The 17,711-nt window shown below is 45.2% G+C and overlaps 3 protein-coding genes across 4 annotated transcripts; 1 reads left to right on the top strand and 2 right to left on the bottom strand.

The window, feature by feature from the left end:
• Window positions 1-1,015: 1,015 nt before the first annotated feature.
• Window positions 1,016-10,240, bottom strand: LOC124006187 (germ cell-specific gene 1-like protein). 2 transcript variants are annotated; one of them, XM_046316030.1, is made up of 7 exons: window positions 10,163-10,240; window positions 7,775-9,157; window positions 4,020-4,202; window positions 3,888-3,935; window positions 3,129-3,281; window positions 1,989-2,100; window positions 1,016-1,885 (listed from the first exon to the last, which is right to left on the bottom strand). In XM_046316030.1, the coding sequence occupies exons 2-7, from the start codon at window positions 7,968-7,970 to the stop codon at window positions 1,507-1,509; spliced, it is 1,071 nt and encodes a 356-aa protein (XP_046171986.1). In that variant the 5' UTR covers window positions 7,971-9,157; window positions 10,163-10,240; the 3' UTR covers window positions 1,016-1,506. The 2 variants fall into 2 exon arrangements, with proteins under 2 accessions (XP_046171986.1, XP_046171987.1); XM_046316031.1 differs by lacking the exon at window positions 3,129-3,281.
• A 359-nt stretch (window positions 10,241-10,599) lies between these two features.
• LOC124005381 (ubiquitin-like protein ATG12) lies at window positions 10,600-13,907 on the bottom strand. Its single transcript, XM_046314582.1, has 4 exons — window positions 13,750-13,907; window positions 12,808-12,944; window positions 11,570-11,632; window positions 10,600-10,808 (listed from the first exon to the last, which is right to left on the bottom strand). The coding sequence occupies exons 1-4, from the start codon at window positions 13,850-13,852 to the stop codon at window positions 10,749-10,751; spliced, it is 363 nt and encodes a 120-aa protein (XP_046170538.1). The 5' UTR covers window positions 13,853-13,907; the 3' UTR covers window positions 10,600-10,748.
• On the top strand, window positions 13,708-16,584 carry isoc2 (isochorismatase domain containing 2). Its single transcript, XM_046314580.1, has 7 exons — window positions 13,708-14,069; window positions 14,247-14,344; window positions 14,919-15,043; window positions 15,303-15,515; window positions 15,691-15,761; window positions 15,906-16,023; window positions 16,423-16,584. Coding segments are annotated over exons 2-7 (594 nt in total). The 5' UTR covers window positions 13,708-14,069; window positions 14,247-14,343; the 3' UTR covers window positions 16,489-16,584.
• Window positions 16,585-17,711: the final 1,127 nt, after the last annotated feature.

A 17,711-nucleotide genomic window follows, 5' to 3' on the forward strand; every position in this document is an offset into this window, starting at 1 on the left:
AGATAGAGAAATAGAGAGATTTACAGTAGATACCACAGAGAGATAGAGAGATCTACAGTCGAGCTACCACAGACAGATAGAGAGATCTACAGTAGAGATACCACAGAGAGATAGAGAAATAGAGAGATTTACAGTAGAGATACCACAGAGAGATTTACAGTAGAGATACCACAGAGAGATAGATAGATTTACAGTAGATACCACAGACAGATAGAGAAATGCAGATATGGTCGAGGTCTCCTATAGAAGAGGAGGGGGAGCAGGGCTGAGACTGCTTGAATAACATCCGTTCCACTTCAGATAGACACAGAGATAATTGTTTATTTTACTGATTCAGAATGCGACACATTCAGACGAAGTGAAAGCATGATTTACAAAGGTCAGAAAGTATTGGATACTTATGGTAAAACTATTTCTAACATGGAGACATTTACGTACGCTACTCTTCAAAAGTTTGGGGTCACTTAGAAATGCCCTTGTTTTTGAAACAAAAGCTCATTTTGTTGTCCATTAAAATAACATAAAATTGATCAGAAATACAGTGTATACATTGTTAATGTTGTAAATTACTATTACAGCTGGAACCTTCATTAAGTAGTACCTGCAAAACACCAGTCTCAATGTCAACAGTGAAGAGGCGACTCCGGGATGCTGGCCTTCTAGGCAGAGTTCCTCTGTCCAGTGTCTGTGTTCTTTTGCCCATCTTAATCTTTTATTTTTATTGGCCAGTCTGAGATATGGCTTTTTCATTGCAACTCTGCCTAGAAGGTCAGCATCCCGGAGTCGCCTCTTCACTGTTGATGTTGAGACTGGTGTTTTGCGGGTACTATTTAATGAAGCTGCCAGTTGAGGACTTGTGAGGTGTCTGTTTCTCAAACTAGACACTCTAATGTACTTGTCCTCCTGCTCAGTTGTGCTCGGGGGCCTCCCACTCCTCTTTCTATTCTGGTTAGAGACAGTTTGCACTATTCTGTAGTACACAGCGTTGTACGAGATCTTCAATTTCTTGGTAATTTTTCACATGGAATAGCCTTCATTTCTCAGAACAACTACATTGCTTTACTTTCAAAAACAAGGACATTTCTAAGTGACCCCAAACTTTAGAACGGAAGTGTACATGTATAGTGTATAACAATCCCTTACCATTAGGCACTATTGTATTAATGAATGACAATGTGAGGAGTGTTAGCCCGAACCATATATGTCAAGGTGATCTCTGTTCAATGTCAAAGAGGGGATACTGTAGCTCTTACAGCCAACACAGCTCCTGTGTCCCATGTCCATCAAGTTCTGCTTCTGCCCCACAAGCAGTGCAAGAGAAGTATATCAGCATTCCTTCTCTCTCATATCTTATGTCAGAACTATTCCCCTCCCACTTTCTCAGTCTCACTATTTTTCGGTCTTACTCTTTCCATCTTGAGAGCTCAAGGTGCATATACAGTACCTGTAAAGTGACTACATTACCCATAGTCCTCCTCTGTTCTCTTTAGCCCCACCCATCACTTATTAACAAGGCGAATCAGCTCTTTCCCTCTCCATGGCCTCCTCCATCTCATCCATCTCTCTCTCACAGTCCTCACAGCCCTCTGGCCCACACCCTCCTACCAACACCAGAGTTGGTACATCCCCGTTCCCCACCCCCATCACGGTCCCGTCAGGCGCCCACGCCACGTCAATCATCCCGTCTGGGCACTGCAATAGGCCGCTGACAGAGTAGAGGCCGCTCCCGGGGACCACCTCATTGTAGGGAGGGGCGTGGTTGGTGGTGCGGGCCTCCTCCAATCGGAGCCTTTGTTTGTGGCGCAGCTCGATGATGGTCTTGGTGTAAGAGTTGAGGGTGAAGACTGCAGCTCCCATACAACAGCTGAAGGAGATCCACGCCAGGCTGAGGAGAGACCACAGAGAGAGAGGGAGGGGTCATTAGAGAGAGAGGGCTATGAAAGAAGTGTCCCTACTATTCACTACTAAGACTGTGAATGAATACCCACGCGAATGACCAGCCGTAGTCCCAGGTCTGAGGCCTCCAGTCTTTAGGGCCAACGATGACAGTCATCTGGAACACTGTGGTGTACATCATGTGGGCCACCATCCCCATCAGACCTGGAAGGGGAGAGAGAAAAGCATTGATTTACTGTTTCATTGATTCTTTAACTGAACATCTTGGCTAGAGGATGGGAGGCAGACTGAGATAAAGAGGTGAAGTCTGGAGATGGAAAGAAGGATATGAACAAGAGAAGTGCTTCATACAGTAAAGACAGGGGAGGGAGGGAGGGAGGGGAGGAGGGAGGGAGGGAGGGAGGGAGGGAGGGAGGGAGGGAGGGAGGAGGGAGGGAGGGAGGGGAGGGAGGGAGGGAGGGAGGGAGGGAGGGAGGGAGGGAGGGAGGGAGGGAGGGAGGGAGGGAGGGAGGGAGGGAGGGAGGGAGGGAGGGAGGGAGGGAGGGAGGGAGGGAGGGGAGGGAGGGAGGGAGGGAGGGAGGGAGGGGGAGGAGGGAGGGAGGGAGGGAGGGAGGGAGGGAGGGAGGGAGGGAGGGAGGGAGGGAGGGAGGGAGGGAGGAGGGAGGGAGGGAGGGAGGGAGGGAGGGAGGGAGGGAGGGAGGGAGGGAGGGAGGGAGGGAGGGAGGGAGGGAGGGAGGGAGGGAGGGAGGGAGGGAGGGAGGGAGGGAGGGAGGGAGGGAGGGAGGGAGGGAGGGAGGGAGGGAGGGAGGGAGGGAGGGAGGGAGGGGAGGGAGGGAGGGAGGGGAGGAGGGAGGGAGGGAGGGAGGGGGAGGGGGGAGGGAGGGAGGGGAGGAGGGAGGGAGGGAGGGAGGGAGGGAGGGGAGGAGGGAGGGAGGGAGGGAGGGAGGGAGGGAGGGAGGGAGGGAGGGGAGGGAGGGAGGGAGGGAGGGAGGGAGGGAGGGAGGGAGGGAGGGAGGGAGGGAGGGAGGGAGGGAGGGAGGGAGGGAGGGAGGGAGGGAGGGAGGGAGGGAGGGAGGGAGGGAGGGAGGGAGGGAGGGAGGGGGGAGGGAGGGAGGGAGGGAGGGAGGGAGGGAGGGAGGGAGGGAGGGGGAGGGGGGGAGGGAGGGAGGGAGGGAGGGAGGGAGGGAGGGAGGGAGGGAGGGAGGGAGGGAGGGGAGGAGTAGAGGCATTACCTGACAGTACGGTGCAGATGGCAGCATAGGCATTGATTTTGAGAGCGTGTATCTCCTTATGGGAACACAACAACTCCAACCACATCAACAGAAAGCCCATTCCCAATAGACCGATGTAAGTGAACTCAGATATCACCGATAGCCATAACACACCTGGAGACACACACACACAGACACGTTTGTTTTACTATCCGTATGCGGACCAAACAATTGATTCCCATTCAAAATCCTATTTTCTCTAAGCCATAACCCTAAGCCATAACCCTAAGCCATAACCCTAAGCCTTAACCTCAACCCACGAACCCTAATCGTAACCCTAAACGTAACCCCTGAGCCTAAAATAGCCTATTTCCCTGTCCCCACATGTCCGAACTTCCCCATATCTGGTCCCCACAAGGATAATAAAACCAAACACATACACTGTATCAATGGGAAACCCATCCTCAAAATAACATAATGCAAAACTAAACACCACAGGAAGCGAAGAGGAAGAAAGAGGAAGCGAGAGAGTGAGAGAGAGAGTGGGAGAGAGTGAGAGAGAGAGAGAGAGAGTGAGAGAGAGAGTGGGGGAGAGTGGGAGAGAGTGAGAGAGAGAGAGAGAGTGAGAGAGAGAGAGAGAGAGAGAGAGAGTGAGAGAGAGAGTGGGAGAGCGTGAGAGAGAGAGTGAGAGAGAGAGAGAGAGAGTGAGAGAGAGAGTGGGAGAGAGTGAGAGAGAGAGAGAGAGAGAGAGAGAGAGAGAGAGAGAGAGAGACAGCACACCTTGTGTTTCACCAGGAGTCAGCTCAATAAAGCTGCGACACTTCTCACCTTGAGGAAAGATTTAGAACAATATTAGCAGTTTACAACTTTTTGTGAGAGAGAAAAGTAAAGTGTGCTTGTAGCCTTTCTCACCATCAACATGTTTCTCACAGCTCTCCCAGAAGCCCGTGTGGAAGTATCTGAAGGTGTACTTGTCCTCTCCTGTCTCCCAGATGTAGTGGACAGCATTGTCCAGCTGTCTCTGGCGGATCTTAGCCAGTTCATCTCTCCTCTGGGGGGGCAGGGTTCTGTTGTATGGGTTCTGAGTTGGGCTCTCTGGAGAGAGTAGAATATTATATTTCCTCTGGGGGGACAGGGTTCTGTTGTATGGGTTCTGAGTTGGGATCTCTGGAGAGAGTATAATATTATATTTCCTCTGGGGGGACAGGGTTCTGTTTTATGGGTTCTGAGTTGGGCTCTCTGGAGAGAGTAGAATATTCTATTTCCTCTGGGGAGACAGGGTTCTGTGGTATGGGTTCTGAGTTGGGCTCTCTGGGGAGAGTAGAATATTATATTTCCTCTGGAGGGACAGGATTCTGTTGTATGGGTTCTGAGTTGGGCTCTCTGGGGACAGTAGAATATTATATTTCCTCTGGGGAGACAGGGTTCTGTTGTATGGGTTCTGAGTTGGGCTCTCTGGGGACAGTAGAATATTATATTTCCTCTTGGGGGGCAGGGTTCTGTCGTATGGGTTCTGAGTTGGGCTCTCTGGGGAGAGTAGAATATTATATTTCCTCTGGGGGGGACAGGGTTCTGTTGTATGGGTTCTGAGTTGGGCTCTCTGGGGAGAGTAGAATATCATATTTCCTCTGGGGGGACAGGGTTCTGTTGTATGGGTTCTGAGTTGGGTTCTCTGGGGAGAGTAGAATATTATATTTCCTCTGGGGAGACAGGGTTCTGTTGTATGGGTTCTGAGTTGGGTTCTCTGGGGAGAGTAGAATATTATATTTCCTCTGGGGAGACAGGGTTCTGTTGTATGGGTTCTGAGTTGGGCTCTCTGGGGAGAGTAGAATATTATCTTGGTTTCCATCTGATGACAGTGGAACTGTATCTTTCTGTTCACCTATTTTTTGTAAAAATATTATCTTTATTTAACTAGGCAAGTCAGTTAAGAACAAATTCTTATATTCATTGACGGCCTGGGCAGAAAGACAGATTTTCACCTTATCCGCTCGGGGATTCAATCTGGAAACCTTTCGGTTACTAGTCCAACGCTCTAGCCACTAGGCTAGCTGCCGCTCCAGAACCCTTAACTTCCAAATACCTCAACATTCTGAGTTGAACCCTAAATTCTTTCGATGAATCCTTCTAAGAAGTGACCCACTGGGCACACACTGGTTGAATCAACATTGTTTCCATGTCATTTCAAATAAATGAAATAGACGTTGAATTGACGTTAATGCCCAGTAGGGATTGATTAAAATCGCATCCCATTTCTTGTGAATGACACAGGGTCAGCTTGTCGCTCCTATCTCTGTAGTAAAACTCACATGGGATGTAATCCCTCTAAATGGATTTACGTGCATGTGTGTGAGCGTGTGTCAGGTGAGCCTCCTGCTGTGTGTGAGCGTGTGTCAGGTGAGCCTCCTGCTGTGTGTGAGCGTGTGTGTCAGGTGAGCCTCCTGCTGTGGTTAGCGTGTGTGTCAGGTGAGCCTCCTGCTGTGGTTAGCGTGTGTGTCAGGTGAGCCTCCTGCTGTGGTTAGCGTGTGTGTCAGGTGAGCCTCCTGCTGTGGTTAACCTGTGTATCAGGTGAGCCTCCTGCTGTGGTTAGCTTGTGTATCAGGTGAGCCTCCTGCTGTGGTTAGCGTGTGTATCAGGTGAGCCTCCTGCTGTGGTTAGCATGTGTGTCAGGTGAGTCTCCTGCTGTGGTTAACCTGTGTATCAGGTGAGCCTCCTACTGTGGTTAGCGTGTGTATCAGGTAAGCCTCCTGCTGTGGTTAACGTGTGTATCAGGTGAGCCTTCTGTTGTGGTTAACATGTGTATCAGGTGAGCCTCCTGCTGTGGTTAGCGTGTGTATCAGGTAAGCCTCCTGCTGTGGTTAGCGTGTGTATCAGGTGAGCCTCCTGCTGTGGTTAACGTGTGTATCAGGTGAGCCTCCTGCTGTGGTTAACATGTGTATCAGGTGAGCCTCCTGCTGTGATTAGCGTGTGTATCAGGTAAGCCTCCTGCTGTGGTTAGCGTGTGTATCAGGTGAGCCTCCTGCTGTGGTTAGCGTGTGTATCAGGTAAGCCTCCTGCTGTGGTTAGCGTGTGTATCAGGTGAGCCTCCTGCTGTGGTTAATGTGTGTATCAGGTGAGCCTCCTGCTGTGGTTAGCGTGTGTATCAGGTGAGCCTCCTGCTGTGGTTAACGTGTGTATCAGGTGAGCCTCCTGCTGTGGTTAACATGTGTATCAGGTAAGCCTCCTGCTGTGGTTAGCGTGTGTATCAGGTGAGCCTCCTGCTGTGGTTAACGTGTGTATCAGGTGAGCCTCCTGCTGTGGTTAGCGTGTGTATCAGGTGAGCCTCCTGCTGTGGTTAACATGTGTATCAGATGAGCCTCCTGCTGTGGTTAGCGTGTGTATCAGGTGAGCCTCCTGCTGTGGTTAACATGTGTATCAGGTGAGCCTCCTGCTGTGGTTAGCGGTGCTACAGTACGTACTGAACACTACAACTCTCTGACTGGATTAATGTATGGAGTTATAAAGTGTTAATCTCAATCTCACTGGATTATATGTAACGGATGTGAAACGGCTAGCTTAGTTAGCGGTGTGCGCTAGATAGCGTTTCAATCGGTTACGTCACTTGCTCTGAGACCTTGAAGTAGTAGTTCCCCTTGCTCTGTAAAGGGCCGCGGCTTTTGTGGAGCGATGGGTAACGCTGCTTCGAGGGTGACTGTTGTTGATGTGTGCAGAAGGTCCCTGGTTCGCGCCCGGGTATGGGCGAGGGGACGGTTTAAAATTATACTGTTACATATACACAATACAGACCAGGGAGCAGAGAGGACAGAACAAACCCCCAGGAATCATCTGCATTCCTCACACCCAGTAGATTACAGCTCAGAGCAAAGTTGTTTTCAATGAGGGATGTGGAGGCAGGTTTGAAAGGTTAGATGAAAATATGTACAGTATCATAAACCTTGGGAGAATAGGGGAAGAGGCCACATAAATGGCCAGAACGTACTGCTGGGATGATCAAATGACAACTTATTTGAAAACAGTTGATTTGGAGTTAAAAACAAAATCAGACTGGCATCTTTTGGGTGTTTGGCCATTTGGGAGCACTTGGATGACGGTTGTGATTGGGTTTCAACCCAAGTGGGCATGACGAGCAAGGCAGACTATCACCGAACACACACAAGCATGCACACATACAGAAGACACTTTCTCTCTCTCACACACACACACACACACACACACACACACACACACACACACACACACACACACACACACACACACACACACACACACACACACACACACACACACACACACACACACACACACACACACACACACACACACACTCAAAAGACAGCATGTCATAACTGGCTGGCAGATGTCACCATGGTGTTACAGTTGTGTAATTCTTGTGAAACACTGTCCTTCTACTTGTCTAACACTTAGATGGGTACTTGAACCAAATGAATGCAGTTCAGACTCCCTTGTACATCCAAACGTTTAGATAATAGCTTAGGGCTGGTAGGACCTGTAGGGCTGACTAGTGATGACAGTAACAGGATATACTGTACATATGATCACAGTGAGGGGTGGGTCAATAAGTTAGGGTGACACTGGGTGTGTTGAGAGTGCCACAGGAAATGGCATCACAATTACACAGGTGACAGTTAGTTACGTAGGTGGCATACCTGTGGTGTAGGGTTCACTGTTGTTCTGCCCACAGTTCCTCATCTTGACCGGAGACAGGCAGAGAGGCTTGACCACCTTGTGAGTCCCTTCACACCAGTAGGAGGTGCAGAGAGCCAGGATGGACAGGGCCAGAGCCAGAGTGGTCAGGGTCAGGGACAGCAGGGAGCGGGACCGACGAGACATGTTCTCCAACATGGCCACACCGGGAGGAGGGGAGAGGGTAAGAGGAGGTCAAAAAGGAGGGATAGGGCAGGAGGAGAGGAAGTGTGTAGAGACTCAGGGCAGGGGAAGGAGAAGAAGAGGATGAAGGAAGAGATGGACAAAGGGAGGTAGATGGGATATAAGTATCAACAGCAGTATGTGAGGATGAAGTTGTTGTTGGTGATGTAGAGGATGATGAAGAAGATGATGACAGTTCTGGTGATAGATTGAAATCAGTGAAAGAGAGTTTCAAAAAGAAAAAACAGAGTAAAAAACAAGACAAGATAAAAAACAATGTAGAGAAAAGATGAGAAAATGGGGACAAAGGGAAAGTAACAATAGAGAAAGAAGGGAAAGAGAGAGAGTCGGATAAGATTCTGTCAAGGTAAAAGAGATGGACAGAAGGGACAAATGAACAGAGGAGAGGGGTCACACGAGGAGAAAAGAAAGGGATGGAAGGAGGACATGTCTTCCCGACCAGGACTGAAGGTTTATGCTGTTATAGATCCCTAGGGCTCTTCCCTCGAACCATTCAACAGTAATGGGAGTCAATAGATCACTAGTCCCTAGCCGCCTTTCATCATAAACCTTAGAGAGCTATCGGATACGCTATCTAGATCTCTGTCGCCTAACTTTTCACTCTAGTCCTACAGTGAGTTTTGATCATACAGAGTTGATACAGATACTATCAGATCCAGCCGTAAAACGTATCATCAAATGTAGAGATATTATTGGAATACATTTTGCTTTGGCGTACAAGTGTTTTCCGTATGATCACATCTTAGGGCAGATACAGTATATCTTACTCACAGTAATGCTCAGGGTGACGGGTCGTACAGGTCCAAGAGTTCACTGTGTGTTTGCATATGGTTATGGAGTAATCCATACCGTTCTGTGACCTGTACCACGTTATTAACTTTCTACTTCCTGATTAAGAGGTTCTGGCCTGCCTCTACCTCTCACGGCATCCTCCTCACGACTTAAAGTAGAGTAGGAATAAAATGGAGGGAATAAAATGTAGATTACTTTTTTTGATGAAATCATTAGTTAAGCCTCTGATCTAAATCATTTTTCTGGTAGTCCATGTTAATCTGCTCTAATCTGTTTGTGTTAGGTGTGTTAGAGTGTGAAACCCACTCTGGCTCTCTCTCCTGGTCTCTCTCTCACACTGTTTGCGATCCCTGCAATGTTAACACAGGACAGATTAACCAGTTAGCATGACTGCCGATCACTGTAATATCATTAGAATCTTCAAGTCAGTCTCAGTGGGAAGTATGGGTGCTGAAGGACCCCCTGAAAAATCTGGGGGAAAAAAAGTTTAACAAAATAGTACTAGTTTTACTATCGGACCGATATAGCCGCCTGTAACGCAGGCAAAAACCCGCACCCCCAAACTACTTCCCGCGGCTATGTACGGTGAAAAACTTTTCCGATTTGCAGGTATTGTTTACAAAGCCCATTATATTCAAGTTTAATACCCAACACATTCTGTAGCAGTCAATAAACTGAAATCCATTGGCATAACAAATGGGCAATAAAAAATGCTAAACACAATGACTTACTGTACGTTAAAAACACAGTGCCATTTCACTATACCTGCATTTCGCAACACCCACAATAAAATCTGCTAAAAATGTGTATGCGACCAATAAAATGTGATTTTCCCTATAATCAGTTACCAAAAGCAACATTCTCTTTCAGTCATTTCAGTTGCAATTTTTCAATTTTTTTGAAAGGAAGGACTGGACAGTACAAGACATATAAACAACCATACAGAGCACATCAGGAAGTACATCATTATTTTCTACATGTCAAACTCTTAACAGCTTACTCAGTTCTAGGAACTACTAATTCTTAGCCTGAAATTTGGCACCAAATCGAAACTGCATCGTTGCCTCACTACAAAAGAAAAAGAAGTCTATTTTTCTCTTGAGACAACATCCATCACTACAATGCAATCTTTCTACTGCCAGCTGACATTCATTTTCCTCCATCACAGGCTTTCCTTCCTATCCTCTTTCATATTTTTCTCAGTCCTCTACGATTTGCTGAGACATTTATGTTGACCAACCAATAACTTTGCACACATTTTTTGGTATTTTTGTTATCCCTGGTTTAACCCAAGTACTCCGCATTACTCCTCTCTCTAATACCCCTTTGTCAGAATGATCAGTTTTGACCCTTACCTCTCTGGCCTGATGCTCCTCTCTCTCTTTATCCTCCTTTCACACTCTCTCATGTTCCAGGGTGAGTGTGATTCCCCCGACACACTCCTCCTTTTTCTGTCTTTCTTGGGAATTTGTGTCACAGACCCATCCCGAATCCATGTAATCCCTCTAAGTCCATCTGTTACTGTACTTTCTCCCATATCAGTCTCCCTCCCTCCCTAGTACCCCCTCTACTTTCTTGACTAACCTCAACTCAACTTTCACCCACTCTTGGCACCATCCCATGTCATGTCATTACAGTGTTTGAATTGTTGCACTCATCTTAATCTGTGTGGGGTTATATTTAGTGTAAGTATCCTAGCCGGACAGGTTATGCCCCCTGTGCAAAGACTAATCCTGACATTTTCCTATTAATGTCTATAATTGTCTGGAGACAACACAGGGGACAGAGTGGGTTTACTTTATATAGTCACCATTTATTTACATTGGGTTATGTACAGCAAAACAAACAAGAAATTAGCAATGACAACATTGGTTTAGGCAAGGAAGGAGTATAAACAATATTGTGTGAGTGTGCGTTTGAACTGAAAAGGGCTAAAAACTGTTAACCCCAGGCTTGAGATTTACAATAATGTAGAACAAGCTTCCCATCGCTGCCAAAACACTGAAAAACACAGAGGGTAAGAGTTACTATTTTAGAAGAATAGGAAAGGGAGCACAAAACATCAGCTGAAGTATTTAGCGGGTATTTAATAGGGACGGTCAAGACCATGGGTCAAGAGGGGGTCAAGTGGACACTACCACCCTGACCCTTAGATCAGGAGAACTGTGCCTGATAAACCTTTAGCCTTTACCCAAGTGTTAACAGGTCTGAAGAGAATTAGATAGTGTAACATATGTGATGCTGGCTCCATTATGCAGGCTTGCAATGAGAATAGTGGAGCTTCTGCCAAACATCTATACAGTTCCTTCTGATCTGTAAACACTGAAGGGGTAAGCCTTGGGCTAGAGGCTATTTTGTAACCAAATTCTCAGAATCACCTCACAGATTTTCTCACATAGTCTTGTTTATGATATTACAGACACCTTAATGCATACTTTTAAATGCTATTATTATCTAAACATAAAACAAAAACATTTTCCTTGTTACTAGCCTCTCAATGGCTAATACATAGCATCAGCAATCCAGGGTTTATATACATCCTTGGTGAATAATCCAGGCCTGTATTGACATAACACATACAGTAGTGTACTGGCCCCAGGGAACAGTAGTCACTGTGAAGATATGAACAGCTCCATCTCACAGGGAACTGCTCACTTAGACCTCCCTCCGGTGGTCAACTAACTTACCACAGGACAAATAGATAACAGAAAAACTGCATTTCCCAAGGCCTCCAGAAATGATTTCAAATGAAAAGTACTCACTTCAAACAGGACTCCTACTTCCTGATCAGGCGAGGGAGAGAATGACTGGTTGACGTAAATGAACTGCGTGGGGACAGAAATTTTCTTTATTGTTTATTATCTATTTCACTTGCCAATAAAGCCCATTATGTGAGTGAGTGAGTGAGTGAGTGAGTGAGTGAGTGAGTGAGTGAGTGAGAGAGAGAGAGAGAGAGAGAGAGAGATGAGAGAGATGAGAGAGATGAGAGCAATGGGTGTTTAGAATCATTGAACAAGCTGACGCACTATAGTCCCAGATCATAGGCCACAGTGGGTGCATATCAAGAGGCCAGGATGCTTTCTCCAGTTCATACCTCAGTCACAGACAGAAGGGGTAGTCCAGACATGTCACAGGGGCTATAAAGCTGAAGCATCCGTAAAGAACGGTCAAACAGGGAAATGGTTCCAATCGTTTTTCCACAAGTCATTTCTCATCGGGGATTTTTAGAAACACTTAAATGAAGGGCTGCATTTCATGTAGGCATGACGCTTTAATAACCATGTCAATATCTCTCAGACAAGGGTACTTTTATCAATATATTCACCTCTATTTATCCTCAGATTCGAAAAATGCTAATTAGCATCAGACTAGGCACCCTGCAAGACTACAAATCCCTGCACGCTTCTGCACGACATCTCTAGCTGGCACCTTTGCTAACAGGTACATTTTAAGAAATGTTGCCAATTTATTAATTACAACATTTAGCTAACATTAGATAATTACTCCAGAGATTCTTAACTTTGCCTCAATTCGGCATTTGTAGTTCTTTAGAATAGCCACATTAGCAGATAATTAGCATTTCATTTATTGGGGGATAATTACAGGCAAATAAATTGATAAAAGTCACCATCTCTTAGAGAAGTTTACACGGTTATCAAAACGTCACACCAGAGTAAACCTACACAAAACACAGCCTTTATTTTAAGAGTTTCTAAACTCCCCTATGGGAATAATGAATGGTGGAAAAACAATTGGAACCATTTCCCTGTTTGACCGCTAGGTTTTATGGGTATAATGACTCATACTGTGATACTCTATAGGATCGTGCTAGGCTTTACTTGCTCCCACTGTAAAACGACACAGATGAACCATCTTAGGTTAGTTCTAAATATCTTTGCCTCCTTGGTGCATATACCAGAGGTATCACCTGTCCACTTCCTCTAGCTGAAGGGAAGGAGGCAAGAGACAACTATTGAGAAGCACACACACAATAACTCACCAGCTGTTCATTGGCCTCCATCTTGAGGAATCGAGAGATGAATTGAGAGAGTGATTGCACTGTCCTCCCTTTCTCTACCGACCATTTCTTTGTCTTCATGATGGGGGTGTCTCCTACTGCCTTCAACAACACATCAACTTGGGAGAGGAGGATGAAGGGAGAATGAGAGAGAGACAGAATACATGTATATTTTGCATAGCATAACAATAGACTGCTAGACTAGAGTTAATACCCTGATCTGTTATTGGTCACATACACATGATTAGCAGATGTTATTGTAAGTGTATGTAATCTAACAATTCCACAACAACTACCTAATACACACAAATCTAAGTAAAGGAGTGGAATAAGAATATATACATATAAATATATATGGAGAGGCAATGACAGAGCGGCATAGGCAAGATGCAATAGATGGTATAAAATTCAATATATACATATGAGATGAGTGATATGTAAACATGATTAAAGTGACTAGTGATCGATGTATTAGCCACATAATTTTGCAACCTAAACTATCATAGGTTTGCAGCTATGTTATAGTCAGCTGGAAAAATAGGTATATCTTGGACTGTGAAATCATTATAGCCATGACCATGACACACGCCGTAATGTCTGAAAGTGGATTTTGGCATGTTCTATGTAGTAAGAAAAGAAGAAAAAAGAAGATGTCTCAGCCGTAAAGAAAAATGTGTATAATGTGTTAAAGTAAGAGGTAAACATAGTTTGAAATGCAAGCAAACATGAACCATTCAGCCAGAGCCCGCCCTACTTAAAACGTATGAACATCCCTGACCATCGATTCGCTGTTCACAAAATTGTTTCAATTATATTGACTGAGACAACAGTCAATCTCCCTCTTCCGGGTCAGTTTGCTTGTAAACAGAAAGCACGATATCTTACTGTAATTTTAACTGAGTAAAACACTCGCTCATAATTTACTTTTTTTCTTATCGTCTGCCATCCCCGAGCCTTCCGTAGGCTGTTGTGGGGTTGAAGGCTCATCTTTTTGCGTTTCTGTAGGAGACTCTGCGTTGTCAGACATCCTCAGCAGTCCTTATCATGAGTGTGTGCACTAGATTCTGACGCGCACTCGTTATGGGGAAAACGCTGCATGCTATTGGCCGAAACCAATGTCAATGCTCAATGCATCTCATTCGATTGGTGTATTGGATGTTGGTGCGTTTTAGGGTAATTTGTGAACAGTGGTCGTAGTTGACAGTTGATCTCTTGGTTTTTCCAGCTATTCGTGAATTGTTGAGGTGTGTTGTCAATGCAATTATCGCTGTCTCTGTTTAGCCAATATATTTTACAGCTTGATCTAGCAATTAATGTCTCATTATATGACAGTCTTGGTCCTTTATTTCACATGCTGAATGTTGGCTGTGTGCTGTATGTGTAACACCGTTTACTCTGTCATAAATCTAAAATGTTCCTAGATTTTACTAATAAGGAGAGGGTGTCAACTGTCCGGTAGCTGTAGAAAGTTGGACCTTCAAGTTCAACCATTCCACACGTCGACCCCCCACTATCAACAGTACGTTTGATTCTTTTGCCTTTTCTTGACCAATTTAATGTTTATATACTTTCTTTTGATAGGCATTCCTGGACAAGCATTCCTTTAAAGTTGACATGCATTGAAAACATTACAGTGAAATATCTAAATCTGCTATATCTATGTGACATACTAATTCCCTATGAGCATACCCATTTATTTAACTAGGCAAGTCAGTTAAGAACAAATTCTTATTTTCAATGACGGCCAAGGTACAGTGGGTTAACTGCCTGTTCAGGGGCAGAACAACAGACTTGTACGTTGTCAGCTCAGGGATGTGAAATTGCAACCTTTCGGTTACTAGTCCAACACTCTAACCACTAGGCTACGCTGCCAGCATGACATTGAAATAATTACATTAATTGAATCCTCTTGTTGTCTCGTCTGTGTCTTGAGTTGAATAAATACATGTTGAGAGTTGAGAACATGATTTTGCTGTCACAAATGTTTTCTGTCACAGTCCTCTGAATCTGATCCATTGAGCACCCCTTTGATGTAGTACTTCTTCTAGACTCTTCTATTCTCTCCATTTTCTCACTACATATTGCTCTCTCAGTGGCAGGGATTGGCAGACTGTCAACAAAGGGCTCAGTACTCCTACTGTGTGACATGCAGGAGAAGTTCAGACCCAACATCTTCCAGTTCACCAACATTGTCAGCAACGCAGCCAGACTGCTACAGGTACACACACACACACACACACACACACACACACACACACACACACACACACACACACACACACACACACACACACACACACACACACACACACACACACACACACACACACACACACACACACACACACACACACACACACACACACACACACACACACACATATTCATACAGCTCATTACAAATTAAAGTTGTTGCCACCCACATAGCAGTCAATACAAATTCAATGTGTGTGTGTGTGTGTGTGTCCACACCCCAGGCAGCCCGTGTTCTGGGCATCCCCCCCATAGTGACAGAGCAGTACCCTAAAGGCCTGGGTCCCACGGTGCCTGAGCTGGGGGCTGGGGACCTGACAGCCCACGCCAAGACCAAGTTCACCATGATGATAGAGCCAGTGGAGAAGGAGCTCAAAGCTCTGGGAGATCCCAAGATAGCCATCCTCTGTGGGATAGAGACACAGGCCTGCATCGCGGTGAGACCACAGGGTCAGATATGACTGGAATTGGTCCCTAAGCTCAGATCTGTGATCCGTTTTTCCCTACCTGAATCTAAGAGCCTTGTTCAGATTGACCCTTGGGAACAAGTTCATAATTAATTGAATTTACTGTAAATAGGGCTCATCTATCTTTTATTCTCCCACTAATTAGTGCACGACCTTTGACCTGCTGGAGAAGGGTATGGAGGTGCATATCGTGGCTGATGCCGTCTCATCCAGAAGGTACGCTCTACTCCCTCCTGTGTTCCCTACTATTTCTCTTCAATATGACAATAATGTTTTTCTTCAATGACATATGCTCACATTTTCACTGGTTAAACATTTCTGGTGCTGAGATATTCTTTTCCCTTCTATTTCCATCTCCAGTCAGACAGACCGGTTGTTTGCCTTGTCCCGGTTGAGGCAGAGTGGAGCCTTCCTGACCACCACAGAGGCCGTCCTACTACAGCTAGTGCAAGATGCCCAACACCCCAACTTTAGAGAGGTACTGTACCATGTGACCTCCACCTTTCAGAATACACACACTGCCTATTGTCTTATCTGTTAGTGTTGTGATTACACTCAGCCTGTTACATGGTAATTACATAGGTTATTACACAAGTCGTTACTCTTATAATAATAATATAATAATATAATATATGCCATTTAGCAGACGCTTTTATCCAAAGCGACTTACAGTCATGTGTGCATACATTCTATGTATGGGTGGTCCCGGGGATTGAACCCACTACCCTGGCGTTACAAGCGCCATGCTCTACCAACTGAGCTACAGAAGGACCACTGAGCTACAGAAGGACCACTCTTGTATAAGCCTATGTATTGTAAATAGTGTCCAGCAGTGGATGAATCTGGAATGTTCATGTGATGGTGTTTCCTTCCATAGATCCAGAAGCTGTTGGTCCAGCCGTCCCCTGACACAGCCTTGCTGGCCTTCTTCAGCTCTCTGTAGCGAAGACAAGCTCCTTCTTGTTGTCTGTGAAATCATCTGAAACACTGTGTGAACACAAGTACGGAAATAAACCCATGCTGCTGTTTTCCATGCTGACTGCTGAATGTTGATCATCTTTGAAATGGGGGGGTAAATGGAGAAGGGAGCGTATATAGGAGCCATTTGATGACATCATATTACTGTTGTGATTTTTGCTTTGCTCTGTATATTTTTTGTATTTTATTTGATCTATTTCACCTTTATTTAACCAGGTAGGCAAGTTGAGAACAAGTTCTCATTTACAATTGCGACCTGGCCAAGATAAAGCAAAGCAGTTCGACACATACAACAACACAGAGTTACACATGGAATAAAACAAGCATACTGTCAATAATACAGTAGAAAAATAAGTCTATATACAATGTGAGCAAATGAGGTGAGATAAGGGAGGTAAAGGCAAAAAAAGGCCATGGTGGCGAAGTAAATACAATATAGCAAGTAAAACACTGGAATGGTGGATTTGCAGTGGAAGAATGTGCAAAGTAGAGATAGAAATAATGGGGTGCAAAGGAGCAAAATAAATAAATACAGTTGGGGAAGAGGTAGTTGTTTGGGCTAAAATATAGATGGGCAATGTACAGGTACAGTAATCTGTGAGCTGCTCTGACAGCTGGTGCTTAAAGCTAGTGATGGAGACAAGTGTATCCAGTTTCAGAGATTTTTGTAGTTGGTTCCAGTCATTGGCAGCAGAGAACTGGAAGGAGAGGCGGCTAAAGGAAGGATTGGTTTTGGGGGTGACCAGAGAGATATATCTGCTGGAGCGCATGCTACAGGTGTATGCTGGTAAGCTTACATCTTTCCTACTCCAAATCACATTTTTGTTGTCACTTGCTTGGTAAACAGCAGGTGTAGACTAACAGTGAAATGTTTTCTTGTGGGCCCTTCCCAACAATGCAGAGAGAAAGAAAATAGAAATAGTAGAACAATAATAGCAAAAGGTACATAATGAGTAATAATAACTTAATACAGTACTGAATGCATGTGCAGGAGTACAAGGTAATTGAGGTAAATATGTACATATAGGTACAGGTAGGGATATAGTGACTAGGCAACGGGATAGATAATAAACAGTAACAGCAGTGTATGTGCTGAGTGAAGAGTTAGTGCAAAAAGGGTCAATGCATATATTCCAGGTAGCTATAGGTTAAGTATTTAGCTAACTATTTAGCAGTCTCATAGCTTGG

The sequence above is a fragment of the Oncorhynchus gorbuscha genome, linkage group LG19 (assembly GCF_021184085.1).
Source record: "Oncorhynchus gorbuscha isolate QuinsamMale2020 ecotype Even-year linkage group LG19, OgorEven_v1.0, whole genome shotgun sequence".
Taxonomy (NCBI): Eukaryota; Metazoa; Chordata; class Actinopteri; order Salmoniformes; family Salmonidae; genus Oncorhynchus; species Oncorhynchus gorbuscha.